Genomic DNA, 17053 nt, shown 5'->3' with positions numbered 1-17053 from the left:
ATTATAAAAGTCCATCTGTCCATTATAAAAGTACATCTATTGATCATAAAAGTGCATCTATTGATCATAAAAGTGCATCTGTCCATTATAAAAGTACATCTATCCATTATAAAAGTGCATCTGTCCATTATAAAAGTGCATCTATCCATTATAAAAGTGCATCTGTCCATTATAAAAGTACATCTATCCATTATAAAAGTGCATCTGTCCATTATAAAAGTGCATCTGTCCATCATTAAAGTGCATCTGTCCATTATAAAAGTGCATCTATCCATTATAAAAGTGCATCTGTCCATGATAAAAGTGCATCTATCCATTATAAAAGTGCATCTGTCCATTATAAAAGTGCATCTGTCCATTATAAAAGTGCATCTATTGATCATAAAAGTGCATCTGTCCATTATAAAAGTGCATCTGTCCATTATAAAAGTGCATCTATCCATTATAAAAGTGCATCTGTCCATTATAAAAGTGCATCTGTCCATTATAAAAGTGCATCTATTGATCATAAAAGTGCATCTGTCCATTATAAAAGTGCATCTGTCCATTATAAAAGTGCATCTATCCATTATAAAAGTGCATCTGTCCATTATAAAAGTGCATCTATCCATTATAAAAGTGCATCTGTCCATGATAAAAGTGCATCTATCCATTATAAAAGTGCATCTGTCCATTATAAAAGTGCATCTGTCCATTATAAAAGTGCATCTATTGATCATAAAAGTGCATCTGTCCATTATAAAAGTGCATCTGTCCATGATAAAAGTGCATCTATCCATTATAAAAGTGCATCTGTCCATTATAAAAGTGCATCTGTCCATTATAAAAGTGCATCTATTGATCATAAAAGTGCATCTATCCATTATAAAAGTGCATCTGTCCATTATAAAAGTGCATCTATACATTATAAAAGTGCATCTGTCCATTATAAAATTACATCTATCCATTATAAAAGTGCATCTGTCCATTATAAAAGTGCATCTATCCATTATAAAAGTGCATCTGTCCATTATAAAAGTGCATCTATCCATTATAAAAGTGCATCTGTCCATTATAAAAGTGCATCTGTCCATTATAAAAGTACATCTATTGATCATAAAAGTGCATCTATTGATCATAAAAGTGCATCTGTCCATTATAAAAGTGCATCTATCCATTATAAAAGTGCATCTGTCCATTATAAAAGTACATATATCCATCATAAAAGTGCATCTGTCCATTATAAAAGTACATCTATTGATCATAAAAGTGCATCTGTCCATTATAAAAGTGCATCTATCCATTATAAAAGTGCATCTGTCCATTATAAAAGTGCATCTGTCCATTATAAAAGTACATCTATTGATCCTAAAAGTGCATCTATTGATCATAAAAGTGCATCTGTCCATTATAAAAGTACATCTATCCATTATAAAAGTGCATCTGTCCATTATAAAAGTGCATCTGTCCATTATAAAAGTGCATCTATCCATTATAAAAGTGCATCTATCCATTATAAAAGTGCATCTGTCCATTATAAAAGTGCATCTGTCCATTATAAAAGTGCATCTATCCATTATAAAAGTGCATCTATCCATTATAAAAGTGCATCTGTCCATTATAAAAGTGCATCTGTCCATTATAAAAGTACATCTATTGATCATAAAAGTGCATCTATTGATCATAAAAGTGCATCTGTCCATTATAAAAGTACATCTATCCATTATAAAAGTGAATCTGTCCATTATAAAAGTGCATCTATCCATTATAAAAGTGCATCTGTCCATTATAAAAGTACATCTATCCATTATAAAAGTGCATCTGTCCATCATTAAAGTGCATCTGTCCATTATAAAAGTACATCTATCCATTATAAAAGTGCATCTGTCCATCATTAAAGTGCATCTGTCCATTATAAAAGTGCATCTATCCATTATAAAAGTGCATCTATCCATTATAAAAGTGCATCTGTCCATTATAAACGTGCATCTGTCCATTATAAAAGTGCATCTATTGATCATAAAAGTGCATCTGTCCATTATAAAAGTGCATCTATTGATCATAAAAGTGCATCTATTGATCATAAAAGTGCATTGATCATAAAAGTGCATCTATTGATCATAAAAGTGCATCTGTTGATCATAAAGTGCTCCACAGGCTCCGGGGGGGTTAATAGGGCCTTCTGAAGAGAAGCCATGTGTTTGTGTAAGAAAAATATCCATATTTAACACGTTTTAAAGTAAACTTCTGTCTTCTGGCCAAACAAACATATGCAGTCTCTACTTACGCCTAAAGCACAACTTGCGCAACTCATGACGTCAGAAGTAGTGTAAATATCAGCAGTGCGTCGCACTACTCTGACATTTTTTAATATAACTCTGATTATATTCGTCTGACAGAAGGTCATAGGTCATATAAAGCTAGGATGAGTTGAGGGAGAGTAAATCATGGGCTAATTTTCATTTTTTGTGTGAACTGTCCCGTGACGCGATCAGGATCCGCTGTGAGCGTGATCACCTTGAGCTCCTCCAGGTCGGGCCTCTCCATGCTGACCACAGCCGCCAGGAGCTGGTCCTCCAGCCCGTCCCGGGTCACGGTGAAGTTCACCAGCGTACACTGAGCCTGCAGCTCCGGCTGGTAGTGAGGGTTCGCCAGCTTCGTGTGGAGGATCAGCCGGAAACTGGGGTTGTACTCGCACTCCTTGTCGCCAATCTTTATGTAGCTTTTGCAGATTAGAAACGAGAATCAGCTCATTATTTAGTGCAGGTGCCGTGATGATGCTCCACATCTGGAGGACTTCCTGTCTTTCATGCAACATCACAGGAGAAGAAACTGTCAAACTCAAACATATGGAGCACAATATCTCTTTTGTGTTTAAACGCACACACACACAAACATCATACAGGATTGGACAGACGTGACATGAATAAACGACACAATAATCATTTTAAACAACAACAACAAAACCTTCATGCAACAGCTGTGAGGCGAGACCCTACAGACACAACCCGTGATGTTCACGCACTGCCCAGTTCAGAGCTCCAGTTGCTGCTTCTCTCAGACTAGTGGAAAGAAATCATCCGAAAGCCACATTTAAGAGTTTCTTTTATTGCACTTTATCTCTTCGCGTCTGTAGATTTCAAACTCAATCCACATCTTTTCAGGCAGTGAGTTTGAGTCATAAACCTCCACTTCGGCTTCACACACAGAAGGTTTGCTCTTATTATGATTGGCCTGATTTATTCAACATTTCATTCCTAAAAAACATGGTGTAAATGTATTTGTTTTGTGTCTGTTGACAGTATTTTCTGATCTATAGAGTGATAAACCCTTTGTAAAAACCTTTAACTGTAATATGTCAACAAAATCAAACAAGAATTATGAACCTGGGTCCGGATTCACGACAACCTTCTTAGAAAGAAGTTAAGAAATTTTTTAATATTTGTTGGGAATACAAAATATTCTTATCTTTTTTCTCAAGTTAGAAAATAATAAGAAATTGTCAGTTAAGAATAATTTTATTCTTCAGAATGTTTTGTGAATCCGGCCCCTGGTTTTATCCAATCTTCAGATTAATGTGCTTTAGTGATTAATAAGGTCACTTAAAGACTCTCACCGGCCTTTCTTTATGGTCTCCCGCCCGAGCAGCGGCCCGAGCACCGGGTCCATCGCCTCCTCCAAGTTCTCGATGAGGACGACCTCCCCCACTGAGAGAGCCCTCTCGATGGAGTCCAGGTACCTGTGGGGCAGGGAAGGGATCCGCTTTAGTGACGACCCCAGCAGATTCAGGAGGCGTGCTGTGAGCGTGCAGCGTTACCCTCTCTGGCCGATCCGGATGATGCGCAGGTCCTCCCCGTACCGGTGCTTGATCCACTTGATGCCCTGCAGCTGCGGGTCCACCATGAGGGGCCAGCGCTCGCAGCTGGTGAGGATGGTGGCGTTCTCCGTGGACATGCGGTCCGCCGGGAGCCCCTCGTTCTGCCAGGTGGCGATGTCAGCGTCGTCCGTGAGCATGGTGAGCGGGTCCAGGGCGGGGGTCACCGGGATCGGCACCTGCGGAACAACAGCCGATGACTGGCGGATACTGAGGCCTTGTCCACTAATGCTTGAGTTTTCCTCTCCGCTTGGCTGTCCGTCACACTGAGACGCCGCTCTCATTAATGAAAGCCAAGCTTTTTGAAAACGCTCTCCAAAGTGGATAAATTTGAATATGCCGTTTTCACGTTGTAGTGTGGACTGGGAAAACTGAGGTATTAGAAAATTATGACGTAAGTTTAGTCATGTGACGCATATTGTACATATGTATTTTTATACTGGTATAGGCTCAATGCGCAATCGCTTCCGCGTTTGGTCTCAGCCCGCCCAGTTACACCCGGTGATGCGCCGGAAGCCGGTTTAGGCGGAGATAATGGCAAATTACACTCTCTGTTTACAAGAACTTCCAGCGGTTAACGTAGTGATGTTAACAGTATCGTGAGGCAATTAGCCGTCACACCTAAGAGGCAGACAGTAGGCGCATTTCCATTGCAGATTTGCGCAAAACTTTTGTGATTTTTTCTAAATGTCGACAAAAAACTATTGCGAAATGACGGCGTTTCCATTAACCGATGTTATGCGACTAAACCTTCATTTTTTCCTCTCGCGATAAGTAAAGCCATTCCAAAAACCATGGCAACGGACGTTGGTAGGTTTACTATATCCCAGCCACTGCACTGGCCATTATTATTAACAGAAGGAGATGTGTGTGTGTTTCCAAGCATTAATGGTGAGGAATGACCCTTATTATACTGTGAGCGGCTCATATGAGGAGTTTCTGGGTGTTTCTCCCTCAGATCTGCTTCCAGGTCTTGATTGTGGCATTTATTTGAGGTTTAGAATCCATTATTCCTCTAATTATTTTGTCTTTTATGAATTTAATAAAGAACTCTGTCTCGTCTTCTGTCCAAACACACCGCGTCGTCTACATCAGGTGACTGTAAATGTGCAAAAACTGTTTCCATTGCAGTTTTGCAAAATATTTCTTTTTCGAATTGCCTGAAAAACCCCTTTATGCGAGCGGAAAAACTTTTTTGCGATAAATGGGAGTTTTTGCGAAAATTGCGTGTTTCCATTGGGCGTATTTTCAATTCGCAATTTCAGTTTGCGCAATTTGAAGGGTAATGGACACGCGGCTAGAGAAGGGCTTTAAATTATACATTTCGAGCTACATCGACAACTTTGAGGGTGAGCATTCTCTCATATCATGCGAAATCCGACTAGCGAATCGGTTTCTAAAATCGTTGTCTCCGTTTCTGAGAAAATGAATTTTATGAACGTTTTGCCGTTAGAACACATCGCCATAGAACGTGCTATGCGGAAGTAAAGACGCTGGCTGAGATTCTACCGGAAATACGTCAGCAGCATTCGTTCATAGAGCGTATTGTGCCTGTTATGTGCTGTTCTCTTTCAGCTGCTGAAATATGTTCCTTCACACACTCCTCATATCACAGTCCTAAGAAAACACACTCGCATCTGCTGTCCTGCGGTGAAACATGAGAACAGTTTCGTTTTAGACCGAACATCTAATAGTGAGTGAGAGCGACCTGGACGATCAGTGAATGAGGAGATGTTTGCTGAATAAAATGATCCTGCCAGAAAAAATCGAGCGATAACTTGATCATTTATTTCCCCGTCTGTATCATCTCAGTGCGCTTCTGTGAGGGTTTAAGCGCTGTACGGGGAACTCAGCGTTTGCTGCCGTTTCAGTGTGGATGAGGAACTTTTGGAGAACGCCTGGAAACGCTAGTGTGGACGGAGAACGCCTGGAAACGCCTCAGTCTGTCTTTATGAACCCTTTTTACATTATGAATTTTAACGATAAAAATCACCATGGAATCAAAATGATAATTCTTGAATCAGAATAAGTTCCTCTTACAGCATCTCTTCTCGTCTCTGATGACGAGGGCGGGGCTATAACCTGTCACTCACTTGAGATCAGCCAATCGCAAACCACAACCATCCAACCAGCCAATCAATTCCCCACAGACACAATCAAGCCCCGCCCACATTTGTTCTTGTTCCAGAAGCGTTTCACTCGATATACGGCACAATAGAGAAGCAATTACGCTTGTAGATTTCAAAGGAAAGCCACACTGGCCTTGATCAAACATGCAAATGTTGAAATGAGAGCTGCGGAGAGTTTGTCAGTGATGTCTGAGATGTGGCCAGACCTTGAGCTGGCTGAGGAACGGCCTCCAGGTGTTGTCCATCAGCTCCAGGCGGTAGCGTTTGGTGAAGTATCCCAGATAAGAGATGAATGCAGTGATGAGGAGCACGTCTCCACACAGAGTCTCCTCCTGAGCCTTGAAGGTCTTCACCGATTCGGCCCAGCGCACGTTCTCCGACGCCAGACCCCCGACCTGACACACACAGGACCGTACAAGATCACTCAAACACTCACAGAAAACATCAAAGTAATACACAGTCTATATTAGTGATTAGTGATGCACCCAAATGAAAATTCTGGGCCGAAAACTGAAACCGAAAATTACAAAAAAAAAAAAAAAAAAAAGTGTATTAATTTCTTATTTTAAATTAGTTTTTTGTATAATTGTATTATTAAACTTTTTTATTTAATTTAATAATTTAATGAATCGGAATTAGGCCAATAAAATAAAATAACCACAGTTTTATTTCAAGTAACACAAAAATGTAACAGAAAATAGGCCTATATTAAAATAATATTAAATATCACTTTATGAATATCAATATATCAGTATATTATTCTTCATTCAGTTCTATGCAGCAGAATCAGATTTAACAGATTTATTTTTTCACCTATTATCAAAATAAAGTAGTCCTTCAAAGCGGGGCGGCATATTTTGTCTTTTGAAAATGGCATTTTTGGCAGCCGAGATTTTGGTGCATCCCTTGTATATAATAATTATTTTTATTTATTTTTAAGTAGATATATTTTCTTAAAGACTACTAGCTGGACATCCAGAATTACAGCACTTCTGACATCTGTGGCCTGCGTGTTTCTTCTTCAGTGGTGCTTTAGTAACACGGACACTGGTAATTACTATTCGGTGGTAATGGTGTGGAAATGACACACTTCACCTTTAACCCCTCACACACTGCGGAGTCACAATCATTCCCAGATCAAACAATGGTTTATATGTGTGCTTCAGGCAAACACCAGCTCTGCTGCATGAGTGTGTGTGTGTGTGTGTGTGTGTGTGTGTGAGTTACACTAGTAAAGCTGCACGCTCGAGTGCACAGCAGAAATTACTTATTCTGTGGGTTTGCTGCATTTTAATTATTATTCATATGTTTTTCTGTTTGGCTTGCTCATCTATTTCTCCGTAATGAAGGCCGGATCAGCATCAGGGCTCTGATTGGCTCACCAGGCGGTTAGCGAGAGCGATGGTGTGCGCTGTGGTCTCGGCCTGCTGTTGGCACCGCAGCTTATCGGCCGTGGCCTTCTCAAACTTGGCCATCAGCTTCGCCAAGTTCCCGTTCAGTTGCTGTGGAGGGAAGACGACAGGCAGAGGATGTTATGAGGATGTCTGAATCACACGTTACTTGTGAACCTCAGGCGGTCTGCAGGAGGTGATGACGTGTGTGTGTGTGTGTGTGTGTGTGTGTGTGTGGACATCCGTGAAGACTGGATAAAGAGAACAGTGTGTAGTTTAACACAATCAAACTGATCCGTAGTCAAACTTCAGAGTCTGAGAGACATTGAGGATACTGCTAAAGTGAACACAGTACAGAAACAGACTATATAGAATACAAATGTGAAGTAATTAAAAAATGAAGGAAAGGATATAAAGAGATGATACAGGAAAACAAATAAATAAATAAATACATTTTTATCTACATCAAGATTTTATGTAAAAATGTACACAAATGTAAAGGATAAAAATCTCAGCTCATGCCTCTTCAACACTTGCAAATGTAAAGGATAAAAATCTCAGCTCATGCCTCTTCAACACTTTCCACTGTTTCCCTTCAATAATTCGCTTTTAACAGTAATGTGGTGTCAAATTCATTTTATCTCAATTAATACGAGGCCATTTAAGCTGTATGCATAACAATAAAAGTTTGATACATTAAAATGTTAAAAATGTTTTGGTTTGACTTTATTTTAAGGGGTCATTGTTACAGTGTAATTATATATGTAAGTCCTGAGGGATATGAAGCAACTACATGTGCCTGCTATAGACCGCATGCGCCAGAGGAACGAGCGCGCAGCATCTCTGCACAATATGGTCTTGGAACTTCCGTTTCTGCGGTCGCTCTGTATATCTCTATGGCATCGCTGTCCAGGAGTAATCGCTGGTGAAGTGGATTTACTTAATGTAAAGTAAACAAAAGTTATCATGAGGACTGTAATGTTTAAAGCAGATGTCTTAACAAATGTCAGCAGACCGGGAAGATTTTAAAACGAGCCGTTCATTCACAAATACGCAAGATCGCTGTGAAAATACAGACCGGAAGACAGACGACAACGAGCCTAGCGCTGGAAGGGGCGGAGCTACATAAGGTCTATAGGGTTAGTTGCATGTAATTATGCATAACTTACTGTTATTACTATGGTAAGTACATGTAACATATGTAACAAGGACACTAAAATAAAGTGTTACCGCATATTTACTGTATATATATAAAGCATACTTTCCAAAAGCATTTCATGTCAGCAACCTAAATAAGTGTGTTTATACTGGCTATCTTCCAATCAGATCTCTGTGTGCTGTGTCTTCCTCTCGTCACTGTTGTTTGAGGCTCTGTAAGCATACTTATATACTCACGTTGATCTTAGCCTTGATGACGGACAGCTTGTCCTGCGCGGTGGCCAGCTCAGCGTTAGCTTTGCTCAGGGCTTGTCTCTTGGGCTCCACCTCGCAGTAAACCTCATAAAACTTCACGATGTTGATGACCCATGAGCACAGGCCCGCGGCGGCGTTGGATTTGGCTGCGATGAGCTCCGGCTGGAAGTCTGGGTCCTGCAGGTACGGCTTGATGGCTTTGAGGCAGTTCTCGTGAATGTTTTCCTTTTTGAAATTGATCAGCGAATCGAGGAAGGCGTCGACCTTCGCCATCATCACTTTGGCGGCCTTCCAGCTGCGGTCTTTGGGCACGCGGCCGCCGGGAGCCGCTAGCACCATCACAGCGGCCGTCACGTTCGTCACAGCGGCCACAGGCGCACCGAACGACTTCAGCTCCGTCAGATTGTTCTAGAAACAAGAACAACAGGGGCAAAACAAGATGAAAATACAGTGAGCAAACCTTCTAAAAAACTACAATATTCTACAGTATATAAATATATAGTTATACATACATACACTACCAGTCAAAAGTTTGGGATCGGAAAGATTTTTAATGTTTTTAAAAGAAGTCTCTTCTGCTCACCAAGGCATTTATCTGAGATAGAAAGCTTTTGTAACATTAAAGGGATAGTTCGGCCAAAAATGATATTTAACCCATGATTTACTCCCTCAAGCCGTTCGAGATGTATATGTCAATCTTTTTTCAGACAAACACATTTTCTTTTATTTTAGAAAATGTCTTACATCTTTCAGTGGTTATAATGTGAAGTAATGGGGTCCACTCCTTTAAGTCCCAAAATGTGCATGCATCCTTCACAAAAGTAACCCATCCGGCTCCAGGGGGATAAACGAAGGCCTTCTGAGGGTAATCCGTGCGGTTTTGTCGTAAAAATATACATATTTAAAACTTTATAAACGAAAATAACTGGCTTCCGGTAGCGGTCGACGCGCGTTCACGGAGATGGATGATGGCGTATGACGTAGGACTTGGCGTAGGAAGCGTTGTGACATAGAAAAAAGATTGACATATGGATCTCGAACGGCTTGAGGGTGAGTAAATCATGGGTTAAACTATCCCTTTAAACACTACCGTTCAAAAGTTTGGGGAATGTTTCTTGATCATCAAATCATCATATTAGAGTGATTTCTGAAGGATCATGTGACACTGAAGACTGGAGTAATGATGCTGAAAATTCACAGGAATAAATCACACTTTAAAATATATTAAAATAGGAAAACAGTGATTTTAAATTGTCATAATATTTAACAATATTATTTGATGAACACTGCAGCCTTGGTGAGCAGGAGAGCCTTCTTTTAAACCGATCCACAGCTTCTGACTGGTAGTGTATGTATGTTATGAAGTGAGATCTCGGACCTTGTTGAGAGTGTTGAGAGCCTCTTGAGCCGCTATGAGCGCGGGTTCGGCTTTAGCCAGGTCCTCCTCACAGTCTCTCTGTTTGCGCATCACTTCCTCCGCGATGATGGCCACCTTCCTCTCCTCGTCATCAGCCACGGTCTTCTCCTTCGCCACCTTCTCCGTCTCCACTCCCACGACCTGGATCAGCTTATCAGCGCTCTCGTTCTTCAGCTTCAGCTCCACCTCCTGCGCCGCCAGCTTGGCCTTCAGATCGTCCACCTGAGAGACGACGGAGAGAGAGGACCGGGGTCACGTCTGGGATACAGGCATACACAACTATTACATACAGTCAGACCAGAGTTCATTCAGACTCCTTCAACATTTCTCACATTATCAGTTTATTCGCTATAGTTTAGAGAATATGAGCAGAACTCAGTTGATATTTGACTGGTTTTGTCCGTCCTTCTGTTAGACTGTCTCACACATGAATTATGTTGAATATCTGTCAGCTGTTAAATTTAACTACACAATTAGATAATACCAGTTTAGCTCAACCAATCACCAAGCAATGCTTCATTGTGTTCAGTCTGTGTGTAAAAAGAGCATTAGCAATTAAAGAAAACACACTTCAGCAAAACATGATCAGCTCAAAGTGTCCCAATCAGTTCTGGCCCCAGATGTGTATAAATGTCACTGTATGAACAATTGTTGGGTATAATATGTCACAGTTTACTTTATTCTGCTCTCCTCACTCACAGAAATGAACTATAGTGTCCTGATCACACTAGTGAAATATAAAAAATGATATCTGGTGTCTGAATAATTTTTGGATTGACTGTATATAAAATATAATTATAATCCTAATTATAATAAGAAACTAATAAATGCTGTAAATGTAAAGGACCTTATTATAAACTGGCATCATAATAATATATGTGCTGTATTTATTATTCAGTATTAAAGTCTGTTGAGGAAGCTAATGAGCTGTTATCAACTAATTGCATCACCAGTTGTTTTGAATAACAGGCTATTTGCTTTTGTTCTGGAGTCATTGTGAAATCATATTAGTGATATTATCGGAGAATCGAGCGCTGGAAGTTTTAATTGATAAATGACAATCACTCGAGGCGGATGAACGTTTGGTAATGAACGTCTTTTTGTTTTTATATGTCACAAGGGATTATGCGATTGGCACTTATTCTGCGAGACAAAAGCTGATCGGGAGAGAAAATTGGGCGAAATACGCAATTAGCAGAAAAACTGCTGTCAGCCTCGAGCCCACAGCAAACAAACAGTCAAATAAGGCAATCCCAAATCCTCTGGAATCTGCTCCCTTTCTCCAGCTCAAACCTGCTGATTATCCCTCAGAAAACCAGACTGCCCTCGGGGAGCAAACCCTATATACCCACAACATCAAGCTGCTATCATGTGGGTGATTAAACTGATGAATAGGAGGTAAAGATGATGGAGGACTAATTGCCCTGAAAGCGCAGTCAGAAAGCACACTTCAAGCTCTCGACGGAAGTTTGTCCTTCTCTCCTCAAACTACATGAAACGACTGTAATGATCCTCTTCAGTCAGAGCGGCGATTCTCGTCGTCACAGGCCTTCACAAGCTCACATCAAAGAACACAAGCATAATATTGTGTTGTTAAAATATCATGAGTCATCTTAAAAGAGACAATTTGAGATAAAAGGCAGAGGAACTGTTAGACAGAACACAGTGCTGTGACCGTGACCATACAGCCGGCTTTAAGAAGGCTGCATCATAAACATGCTTATTTTGAGCAGAGAAAAACAACCCAGGTTCTCATTTAAGATGAAACACTTAATGAGTGGCTATAAAAGCAGCCGGTCCACCTCGACGTTCCCGAATGCGAGCAGGGACAAACTAGCTTGAATTGATGTCCGCTATCCACTAATTGCATGTTAGCGGGGTCCCACCTCAATAAAGCAGCCTGGAGCTCCATTAATAACCCTTCTGCCTCATTAGCACCCACTTTTAATTTTGATTTCTAGCCAGGCCGGCTCTCTGCCGTTAATGTAAATAGGTTATTCTGGTGGGCGTCGATCTCTAACAGTGCACTAGCGTAAAGTGTGTGTGGATTCTGATTTAACATTTCTTCCCCTCTCGTCTCTAGCAAGTATAATCTCTGCGCTTAGATGAGCTTTCTGATAGCTTTCCATCTAAAGGCTGGTGGGAGCGAGGACAGATCCCCAATCCATTACCTGAGGACCCGAAGAGCATACACACATACACACACACACACACACACACACACACACACACACTGTATTCGACCCGTCAGAAGGCATAGTGCAGCTCAAACAGAAGCAAGCATGAGAGAAGAAATAACGTCTCGATCAGAATAATTAGCTCAAGTGCTGCTGAGAACACACTAATGCCGAGTTCACAGCGCATGCTTCTCAAACTCGTCAGATCGCTGTTCTCGAGACTGGAATTGTTATTAAAAATGATAGCCAGCAAGAAGCCTGCGATGGTCTGTGCGCTCCTTGCAGCGAGAAGGAGAACTATAAGCAGATCACGCAGGAGGGAGTGATTGGGAGACGCTGGGATCAAGGATTGTGTGTTAGAGGTAAATATATAACTCTGCAGTGTGCCGCTGGTCAAGCAGATGTTTGTGCTTTGTTTCTGTCTGATGTAATTGTAAAGCTGATATCTGGTCTCTAACCTCATTGGTTATAGGCCATCGGCGATGCAGTTTTCAGTCAGAACACATTCTCAATCGCCGACAGGTCCAGATATTTATCATTATTCTAGTCGCCAGTTGCATAAACTGCTTATTCTAGTCTTCATCTAATTTATTTCTTCAAGACTGGTCAAGACTTTAAGCCAGTTACACAAGCGGGCAGTGTCCGATCAGACCGGGAGCGCTCTCATCTACAGCACTGGAGCGCGCCGAACGTTCACGCTGAACGCGGGGTTATGGGAACAAGAAGTGTGAGCAACCGTAATACTGACATTCTCAAACCACAGAGGTGATACGGTAGGCCATGAAGCCACACGACTGAAATCAACGACATTTTCTAAACACAATAATCATACATCATTAGACAAAGTCAGCTGTCTGAAGCATTGCAGTGTTTTAGAGGTATTGAGTGACCCGCTCTCCTCCCAGAAACACTCGATTAGTGCTGACAGGAGAACAACAGGGACAACAGTGCGCTTGCTGGGAAGAGTGTCGTCCTACGCAGCTCGCATTTAAAAGACCCGTATAAAAGGCATCAGGCGTCTTAATGCGCTTCATTCGCAGAAGAGGATCTATTGATGAATAATGTGTGTGTTGACCACTGAAAAAATAAATTAGCTAATGGCACATGAATTTATGGCATGGAAATGAATCTTACAGCTGTGCCGCACTCATGCCAATGAAGAGGCTCAGCTAATGCTTTAGTGCTCCTGGAATGTGATTATTCTTAAGCATTTCACGTACAGCCACACTTGAGAAGCACTGCACGCCTGCGCACACCTCTGGACTGGACATGTAATACGCATGTGCGTTTTTAACAACCTCTGTTACTGTAATCTCCTGTTATCACTGTAAAGCTGCTGTGAAACTGTGTCTATTGTAAAAGCGCTGTATAAATGAAGGAGACTCGACTCACTGTGTGAAACACTAAAATAGTTTTAAGAACAGAAGAGCTAAAGGAACACGCAAAATGCTCATCAAAGTCATCAGATATTTCTCTGGTCGTTTATCCTGCAAGTGCAGTCAGCTTTATTTATACAGCGCTTTTAACAACACAGAAAATAGAAAATAATGCAACAAGTGCAAGTTTGTGTCTAGAAGAATATAGCGTCACAGTCCAGCTTAAGTAAGTTCAGTGATGGGTCATTTCTGTTGTAAAAAACTTAATTTAGTTCATTTAAATATATAGCCGCTCTGGAGAAACCGTGATGTCATCGTCAGGAAGGCTTGTAAGCCAGGAGGACCTGATTGAGATCACCTGAGCTGTGGTGCTGTTGAGCTTCTCCAGGCCGTTCTCCAGCCGCTCCATCTTGGACGTGAGGTCTCTCCTCTTGAGCGCGAGCAGGTTCCCGTACAGCTTGATCTGCTCCAGGAACGACTTCGGCGTGGTGTAGTTATAGCGCCGCTCGTTCGACAGGTAGTCCTTCGACGCCTTGTTCACGCTCACGTGCACGTAAGCCATGAACTTACTCACAGAGTCCTTCACCTCAGGCTGCACGTGTGGAAGAATTAACAATCAAATATAATTACCAGCATATTGGCAGAAATGTCACACTACTGGGCCGTCACAGCCGTTTCATTCTCCTGAAATATAATGCAGAAAGAGACTGAGCGAGCGCTGTGCAATCTAATTATGTTCTTCATGACTTCAGGCATTTGCACTTGAATCTGTAAGAGGAGCTGAGCTCCGTCTAATAATGCCATCTCAGTGCTGTGGATTGAGGAAATCGTGATCAGACCTGTTGATGAAGATGAGTGAGTGTGTGTGTGTGTGTGTGTGTGTCACCTGGATGTGCTCCACGTCCTGTAGGAAGCGCAGACTGACGGACTCCAGCGCCTCCTGTGGCCACTCGTGGAACCAGTCGATGGCGGTGCAGTTCACGACCGCGGGGAACTTTCTGCTGCGCACGCGGAGTTTACTGCCCACCGGAGAGAAGCACAGCGCCACCTGCAGGACACGTGTGTGAGTGAACCACTGCTAAACACACACACACACACACACTTAAGGAGTTTACTGCCCACCGGAGAGAAGCACAGCGCCACCTGCAGGACACATGTGTGTGAGTGAACCACTGCTAAACACACACACACACACACACACACACACACACACACACACACACACACACACACACTTAAGGAGTTTACTGCCCACCGGAGAGAAGCACAGCGCCACCTGCAGGACACATGTGTGTGAGTGAACCACTGCTAAACACACACACACACACACACACACACACACACACACACACACACTTAAGGAGTTTACTGCCCACCGGAGAGAAGCACAGCGCCACCTGCAGGACACATTTTTACTGGGGGATGATAAAAGCCAATAATATGAATAATTTCTAACTTGAAGGCTGATCGTGAGGCCAGCTGAAGCAGAAATGAGCTGGTAACACTTTATAATAACGTTCAGTTGTAAGACATTTATAAGTGGTTAGTTAATGATGAACTAATCATTTACAAAACATGACTATGTGTTTCATAAATGTTTAATAAATAATGTTTTTTTTTTATTTTTTATTGTATGTAGCAATTAGAGGGTGCAGAGAGTGTTGTAAATGCCTTGAATACGCGGACAGATCATTTGTAACACATTTACAGGTGATGAATAGTTTATACTTTAGATTAGGGGATGCAGAAAGTGTTGTTGTCACGATTCATGTCTATGTTCCCCTGTCTCATCCTATGTTTCGCAGTTCCCCGTTAAGTTGATTAAGGCCTCATTATACTTCTGCGTCGGACCTACGGCGGAGCCTATACGCTGTAGGCAACGTGTTGGTTTTAATTTATACTTCTGTGTCGTTGTCCGCGTTGACGCGTACCTAGGGAGCATGTGAAACCCCGAGGGAGGGGTTCTGGCAGACCAATCACAGCGCTTGAGTCCGCGTAGAATTGACGCGTTGTTACATTTTTGGAGAGGTGCACGTCAGGGTACGCCGTAGGGTACGCGCGCTACACACAGCCTACGACGTAGCTACGGCGGCAGTTCGACGCAGAAGCATAAAACAGGCTTTAGTCTCCCCAGGTGTTTCTCATTAGCCACGCCCCCTTGTGATCTTGTTTAGCTTGTCTGTCTGTGTATTTAAGCCCTGTGTCTTGTTTCAGTCTTTCTGAGTTCTTGACGTTGTATGTTGGCTGTTCCTGTTCCCGAGTCTCTGTCTGAGTGTGTTATCTTTTGAGTTTCTTTAATAAAACCTGCTGCACTTGGATTCTGCTTCTGCTTCAGCCGCCAACGTAACAGTTGTAAATGATTTTTAACACTTTCTGCATCCCCTAATCTAAAGTGTAAACTATTCATCACTTGTAAATGTGTTACATATACATTTGTAGATACGATTCGTTGATCTTATGCCTTATTGATTCTTGAAGTGGTAATCTACGAATGATGTGTAACACATTTACAAGTGATGAATAGTTTATACTTTAGATTAGGGGAGGCAGAAAGTGTTGTAAATGATTTACACATCATCTATAACAGGTGTTGAACACTGTAGTGTGTGGTGTGTGGTGTGGTGTAGTGTAAGTGCTGACTGGTGAGGGTATAGACAGCTGTCTTCTCTGAAACACATGGAGTCTAACCACCAAGCCCGCATTAATGCACGGGCTTACCTGGGCTGAAGCCCAGGGGCCTCCCAAGTTCAGGGGCCTCCCATGTTCAGGTTTATGATGAGCTGAAAAGGTCATATTGTTTTAACTTGTCAGATTTTGTCGCTGTATGTCGCTAGTCGCTTGTGGACGTTGGTAGTGCTGTCGCTCTAATGTTATTGTTATGGTGCGTTTATACCAAACGCGAATAGAGCGTCTGGCGCGACGCCGCGCGAGTGATTTCAATGTTAAGTCAATGCAAAGACGCGTTTACGCGGCGCGAATGAGGCAAAAGTCCGCTCAGTGCCGCTAACGTCTCGCTTTGGGGTGTGTCTGTTGCGAGTGTGTTTAATCGAAGTTTTTTTTCAACACACGGACAGATGCACGCGATTACATTTAGAAATAGACAAGCTTTGTTTCCAAATGCACCAAGCAATTATCCTTTTAATTTTATAAACTTTTATAAACCCAGCCAATATAATCACAATGAACACATCCAAAATAAAATCTTTAACATGTAGGCTATATAACAATTGCAAAGCATCTAATTTGTAAACAAAATGATTTACGCACTAAATCCAGCATAAACTCACTGAGACTGTC

General features: G+C 41.8%; 1 protein-coding gene across 1 annotated transcript in view; it reads right to left on the bottom strand.

Annotated features, from left to right (window-relative positions):
* Nucleotides 1-17053, bottom strand: part of dnah9 (dynein, axonemal, heavy chain 9) — a gene marked incomplete at its 5' end in the record, with an annotated part of 119007 nt that overhangs the window by 43436 nt on the left and 58518 nt on the right. Inside the window, 9 exons of the mRNA XM_081391983.1 lie at nt 2497-2701; nt 3596-3718; nt 3797-4032; nt 6189-6377; nt 7365-7484; nt 8769-9194; nt 10165-10425; nt 14115-14348; nt 14643-14804. Of these exons, the coding sequence (XP_081248109.1) occupies nt 2497-2701; nt 3596-3718; nt 3797-4032; nt 6189-6377; nt 7365-7484; nt 8769-9194; nt 10165-10425; nt 14115-14348; nt 14643-14804 (1956 nt within the window). The remainder of the gene's footprint in view (nt 1-2496; nt 2702-3595; nt 3719-3796; nt 4033-6188; nt 6378-7364; nt 7485-8768; nt 9195-10164; nt 10426-14114; nt 14349-14642; nt 14805-17053) is intronic.

The sequence above is a fragment of the Scardinius erythrophthalmus genome (genome assembly GCF_964197995.2).
Source record: "Scardinius erythrophthalmus genome assembly, chromosome: 18".
In the NCBI taxonomy this organism is placed as follows: Eukaryota; Metazoa; Chordata; class Actinopteri; order Cypriniformes; family Leuciscidae; genus Scardinius; species Scardinius erythrophthalmus.
This window is presented reverse-complemented; position numbering and strand designations above follow the sequence as displayed.